Genomic DNA, 7,500 nt, shown 5'->3' with positions numbered 1-7,500 from the left:
CGGTTCGTCTGTCGGTCTGAGGGATTCAGACAGCGGGTAGCTGTTCTCTACTGTAGCCTCATCGCAGCCACCCAACCCCTATACATCTGCTGCTGTGGCCCGCTGACTGACTGGAGGATGAACGGAAGGGATTAACGACGAGGGAGATAGAGAGAGGGGGAAGAGGAGAGGGATAGAGAGGGGGAAGAGGAGAGGGATAGAGAGAGGATGGGCAAGGACCAGGACCTGCTTCATGCGGTGAAGACCGAGGATCTTCTGACGGCGCAGCGGCTTCTCCAGCGACCCAGGCCCGGGAAAACCAGTCAGTACCCCCTTGCTCTCTCTGACCCACACACTGGACACACACACTGGCATGCACACGCACACGCACACACACGCAGACCAAACGCATGCTTCACAACGATGTCAGGACAGTGGCGGGGTGTGTGTTTGATGTATGTGTGTATCCCGCAGGTTGGGACAAATCCGATGTGATGTCGATAAACACGCGTTTGTACATGTGTGTGATAGAGAGAGATGATGAGGGTAATGATGATGATGAGGAATATGAGGAGATTGATGATGATGATGAGGCAGATGAGGGAATTGATGATGATGAGGAGGATGATGAGGGAGATTAAATCAAATCAAATCAAATGTTATTTGCCGAACACAACAGGTATTACACCTTTAGGTATTACACCTTACAGTGAAATGTTGAATACAACAGGTATTACACCTTACAGTGAAATGTTGAATACAACAGGTATTTCACCTTACAGTGAAATGTTGAATACAACAGGTATTTCACCTTACAGTGAAATGTTGAATACAACAGGTATTTCACCTTACAGTGAAATGTTGAATACAACAGGTATTACACCTTACAGTGAAATGTTGAATACAACAGGTATTACACCTTACAGTGAAATGTTTACTTACAAGCCCTTAACCAACAATGCAGTTTTAAGAAAATACCTAAAAATAATATATATTTAAAACAGATAATAATTACAAATAATTACAGAGCAGCAGAAAATAACAATAGGGCTATATACAGGGTATTACGGTACAGAGTTAATGTGGAGGCTATATACAGGGTATTACGGTACAGAGTTAATGTGGAGGCTATATACAGGGTATTACGGTACAGAGTCAATGTGGAGGCTATATACAGGGTATTACAGTACAGAGTCAATGTGGAGGCTATATACAGGGTATTACGGTACAGAGTCAATGTGGAGGCTATATACAGGGTATTAAGGTACAGAGTCAATGTGGAGGCTATATACAGGGTATTACGGTACAGAGTCAATGTGGAGGCTATATACAGGGTATTACGGTACAGAGTCAATGTGGAGGCTATATTCAGGGGGTACCGGTACAGAGTCAATGTGGAGGCTATATACAGGGGGTACAGAGTCAATGTGGAGGCTATATACAGGGGGTACCGGTACAGAGTCAATGTGGAGGCTATATACAGGGTATTACGGTACAGAGTCAATGTGGAGGCTATATACAGGGTATTACGGTACAGAGTCAATGTGGAGGCTATATACAGGGTATTACGGTACAGAGTCAATGTGGAGGCTATATTCAGGGGGTACCGGTACAGAGTCAATGTGGAGACTATATACAGGGGGTACAGAGTCAATGTGGAGGCTATATACAGGGGGTACCGGTACAGAGTCAATGTGGAGGCTATATACAGGGGGTACCAGTACAGAGTCAATGTGGAGGCTATATACAGGGGGGGTACCGGTACAGAGTCAATGTGGAGGCTATATACCGGGGGTACCAGTACAGAGTCAATGTGGAGGCTATATACAGGGGGTTACGGTACAGAGTCAATGTGGAGACTATATTCAGGGGGTACCGGTACAGAGTCAATGTGGAGGCTATATACAGGGGGTACAGAGTCAATGTGGAGGCTATATACAGGGGGTACCGGTACAGAGTCAATGTGGAGGCTATATACAGGGGGTACCAGTACAGAGTCAATGTGGAGGCTATATACAGGGGGTTACGGTACAGAGTCAATGTGGAGGCCATATACAGGGTATTACGGTACAGAGTCAATGTGGAGGCTATATACAGGGGGTACCGGTACAGAGTCGATGTGGAGGCTATATACAGGGGGTACCAGTACAGAGTCAATGTGGAGACTATATACAGGGGTACCGGTACAGAGTATATAGCCTCCACAATAACTCTGTACCCCGTGTATATAGTCTCCACATTGACTCTGTACCAGGTACCCCCTGCATATAGCCTCCACATTGACTCTGTACTGGTACCGCCTGTATATAGCCTCCACATTGACTCTGTGCTGGTACCCCCTGTATATAGCCTCCAAATTGACTCTGTACCCCCTGTGTATAGTCTCCACAATAACTCTGTACCCCCTGTATATAGCCTCCACATTGACTCTGTACCGTAATACCCTGTATATGGCCTCCACATTGACTCTGTACCGTAACCCCCTGTATATAGCCTCCACATTGACTCTGTACCGTAACCCCCTGTATATAGCCTCCACATTGACTCTGTACCGGTACCCCTTGTATATAGCCTCCACATTGACTCTGTACTGGTACCCCCTGTATATAGCCTCCACATTGACTCTGTAACCCCTGTATATAGTCTCCACATTGACCCTGTACCGTAACACCCTGTATATAGCCTCCACATTGACTCTGTACCGGTACACCCTGTACATAGCCTCCACATTGACTCTGTACTGGTATCCCCTGTATATAGCCTCCACATTGACTCTGTACCGGTACCCCCTGTATAGCCACTAGACCTAATGCTGTTATAGACCTAATGTTATTATAGACCTAATATTGTTATAGACCTAATGCTGTTATAGACCTAATATAGACCTAATGCTGTTATAGACCTAATATTGTTATAGACCTAATACTGTTATAGACCTAATTCTGTTATAGACCTAATATAGACCTAATGCTGTTATAGACCTAATATAGACCTAATATTGTTATAGACCTAATACTGTTATAGACCTAATATAGACCTAATACTGTTATAGACCTAATATAGATCTAATTCTGTTATAGACCTAATATTGACCTAATGCTGTTATAGACCTAATATTGACCTAATGCTGTTATAGACCTAATATAGACCTAATGCTGTTATAGACCTAATATAGACCTAATACTGTTATAGACCTAATGCTGTTATAGACCTAATATAGACCTAATGATGTTATAGACCTAATGCTGTTATAGACCTAATGCTGTTATAGACCTAATAATGTTATAGACCTAATACTGTTATAGACCTAATATAGACCTAATACTGTTATAGACCTAATATAGACCTAATATTGACCTAATTCTGTTATAGACCTAATATAGACCTAATGCTGTTATAGACCTAATATAGACCTAATGCTGTTATAGACCTAATATTGTTATAGACCTAATATAGACCTAATGCTGTTATAGACCTAATAATGTTATAGACCTAATACTGTTATAAACCTAATATAGACCTAATACTGTTATAGACGTAATATAGACCTAATGCTGTTATAGACCTAATGCTGTTAAAGACCTAATATTGACCTAATGCTGTTATAGACCTAGTGCTGTTAAAGACCTAATATTGACCTAATACTGTTATAGACCTAATATAGACCTAACAATTGTTATAGACCTAATATAGACCTAATATTGTTATAGACCTAATACTGTTATAGACCTAATATAGACCTAGTGCTGTTATAGACCTAATATTGACCTAATACTGTTATAGACCTAATATAGACCTAATGTTGTTATAGACCTAATATAGACCTAATATTGTTATAGACCTAATACTGTTATAGACCTAATATAGACCTAATGCTGTTATAGACCTAATACTGTTATAGACCTAATTCTGTTATAGACCTAATATAGACCTAATGCTGTTATAGACCTAATATAGACCTAATATTGTTATAGACCTAATACTGTTATAGACCTAATATAGACCTAATACTGTTATAGACCTAATATAGATCTAATTCTGTTATAGACCTAATATTGACCTAATGCTGTTATAGACCTAATATTGACCTAATGCTGTTATAGACCTAATATAGACCTAATGCTGTTATAGACCTAATATAGACCTAATACTGTTATAGACCTAATGCTGTTATAGACCTAATATAGACCTAATGATGTTATAGACCTAATGCTGTTATAGACCTAATGCTGTTATAGACCTAATAATGTTATAGACCTAATACTGTTATAGACCTAATATAGACCTAATACTGTTATAGACCTAATATAGACCTAATATTGACCTAATTCTGTTATAGACCTAATATAGACCTAATGCTGTTATAGACCTAATATAGACCTAATGCTGTTATAGACCTATAATTGTTATAGACCTAATATAGACCTAATGCTGTTATAGACCTAATAATGTTATAGACCTAATACTGTTATAAACCTAATATAGACCTAATACTGTTATAGACGTAATATAGACCTAATGCTGTTATAGACCTAATGCTGTTAAAGACCTAATATTGACCTAATGCTGTTATAGACCTAGTGCTGTTAAAGACCTAATATTGACCTAATACTGTTATAGACCTAATATAGACCTAATATTGTTATAGACCTAATATTGTTATAGACCTAATACTGTTATAGACCTAATATAGACCTAGTGCTGTTATAGACCTAATATTGACCTAATACTGTTATAGACCTAATATAGACCTAATGTTGTTATAGACCTAATATAGACCTAATATTGTTATAGACCTAATACTGTTATAGACCTAATATAGACCTAATGCTGTTATAGACCTAATGCTGTTATAGACCTAATTCTGTTATAGACCTAATATAGACCTAATGCTGTTATAGACCTAATGCTGTTATTGACCTAATATTGTTATAGACCTAACGCTGTTATAGACCTAATGCTGTTATTGACCTAATATTGTCATAGACCTAATGCTGTTATAGACCTAATACTGTTATAGACCTAATATAGACCTAATGCTGTTATAGACCTAATGCTGTTATAGACCTAATGCTGTTATAGACCTATTATAGACCTAATGCTGTTATAGACCTAATGCTGTTATAGACCTAATGCTGTTATAGACCTAATGCTGTTATAGACCTAATACTGTTATAGACCTAATATTGACCTTATGCTGTTATAGACCTAATGCTGTTATAGACCTAATATTGACCTAATGCTGTTATAGACCTAATATAGACCTAATATAGACTTAATGTTGTTATAGACCTAATGCTGTTATAGACCTAATGCTGTTATAGACCTAATGCTGTTATAGACCTAATATTGACCTAATGCTGTTATAGACCTAATATTGACCTGATGCTGTTATAGACGTAATATAGACCTAATATAGACCTAATGCTGTTATAGACCTAATGCTGTTATAGACCTAATATAGACCTAATGCTGTTATAGACCTAATATAGACCTAATATATACCTAATGCTGTTATAGACCTAATGCTGTTATAGACCTAATATTGACCCAATGCTGTTATAGACCTAATATAGACCTAATGCTGTTATAGACCTAATGCTGTTATAGACCTAATATTGACCTAATGCTGTTATAGACCTAATATAGACCTAATATAGACCTAATGCTGTTATAGACCTAATGCTGTTATAGACCTAATATAGACCTAATGCTGTTATAGACCTAATGCTGTTATAGACCTAATATTGACCTAATGCTGTTATAGACCTAATATAGACCTAGTGCTGTTATAGACCTAATGCTGTTATAGACCTAATACTGTTATAGACCTAATGCTGTTATAGAACTAATGCTGTTATAGACCTAATGCTGTTATAGACCTAATGCTGTTATAGACCTAATATAGACCTAATACTGTTATAGACCTAATGCTGTTATAGACCTAATATTGACCTAATGCTGTTATAGACGTAATATAGACGTAATATAGACCTAATGCTGTTATAGACCTAATATAGACCTAATGCTGTTATAGACCTAATATTGACCTAATGCTGTTATAGACCTAATGCTGTTATAGACCTAATGCTGTTATAGACCTAATATAGACCTAATACTGTTATAGACCTAATGCTGTTATAGACCTAATATTGACCTAATGCTGTTATAAACCTAATGCTGTTATAGACCTAATATAGACCTAATGCTGTTATAGACCTAATATTGACCTAATGCTGTTATAGACCTAATATAGACCTAATGCTGTTATAGACCTAATGCTGTTGTAGACCTAATACTGTTATAGACCTAATGCTGTTATAGACCTAATATAGACCTAATGCTTTTATAGACCTAATACTGTTATAGACCCAATGCTGTTATAGACCTAATATAGACCTAATGCTGTTATAGACCTAATACTGTTATAGACCTAATGCTGTTATAGACCTAATACTGTTATTTACCTACTGCTGTTATATACCTAATATAGACCTAATGCTGTTATAGACCTAATACTGTTATAGACCTAATGCTGTTATAGACCTAATGCTGTTATAGACCTAATATTGACCTAATGCTGTTATAGACCTAATATAGACCTAATGCTGTTATAGACCTAATACTGTTATAGACCTAATATAGACCTAATGCTGTTATAGACCTAATACGGTTATAGACCTAATATTGATGTAATGCTGTTATAGACCTAATATAGACCTAATACTGTTATAGACCTAATATTGACCTAATGCTGTTATAGACCTATTATTATAGACCTAATATAGACCTAATACTGTTATAGACCTAATATTGACCTAATGCTTTTATAGACCTAATATTGACCTAATGCTGTTGTAGACCTAATGCTGTTATAGACCTAATATAGACCTAATATTGTTATAGACCTAATGCTGTTATAGACCTAATATAGACCTAATACTGTTATAGACCTAATATTGACCTAATGCTGTTATATACCTAATATAGACCTAATGCTGTTATAGACCTAATACTGTTATAGACCTAATATAGACCTAATGCTGTTATAGACCTAATATTGTTATAGACCTAATGCTGTTATAGACCTAATATAGACCTAATGCTGTTATAGACCTAATACTGTTATAGACCTAATACTGTTATAGACCTAATGCTGTTATAGACCTAATATAGACCTAATGCTGTTATAGACCTAATGCTGTTATAGACCTAATGCTGTTATAGACCTAATACTTTTATAGACCTAATATAGACCTAATGCTGTTATAGACCTAATACTGTTATATACCTAATATAGACCTAATGCTGTTATAGACCTAATTCTGTTATAGACCTAATATAGACCTAATATTGACCGTAATGCTATTATAGACCTAATATTGACCTAATATTGACCTAATGCTGTTATAGACCTAATTATGTTATAGACATAATATAGACCTAATATAGACCTAATGCTGTTATAGACCTAATACTGTTATAGACCTAATACTGTTATAGACCTAATGCTGTTATAGA

General features: G+C 36.6%; 1 protein-coding gene across 3 annotated transcripts in view; it reads left to right on the top strand.

Moving 5' to 3' along the window:
- The first annotated feature begins 190 nt into the window (after window positions 1–190).
- Window positions 191–7,500, top strand: part of LOC139394522 (caskin-1) — a 123,221-nt gene continuing 115,911 nt past the window's right edge. For all 3 annotated transcript variants that reach the window (XM_071142612.1, XM_071142611.1, XM_071142610.1), the window contains exon 1: window positions 191–301. In XM_071142612.1, coding sequence (XP_070998713.1) covers window positions 208–301 — 94 coding nt within the window. In that variant the 5' untranslated portion in view covers window positions 191–207. The remainder of the gene's footprint in view (window positions 302–7,500) is intronic.

Source organism: Oncorhynchus clarkii, unplaced genomic scaffold (assembly GCF_045791955.1).
Source record: "Oncorhynchus clarkii lewisi isolate Uvic-CL-2024 unplaced genomic scaffold, UVic_Ocla_1.0 unplaced_contig_11241_pilon_pilon, whole genome shotgun sequence".
Lineage (NCBI taxonomy): Eukaryota > Metazoa > Chordata > Actinopteri > Salmoniformes > Salmonidae > Oncorhynchus > Oncorhynchus clarkii.
This window is presented reverse-complemented; position numbering and strand designations above follow the sequence as displayed.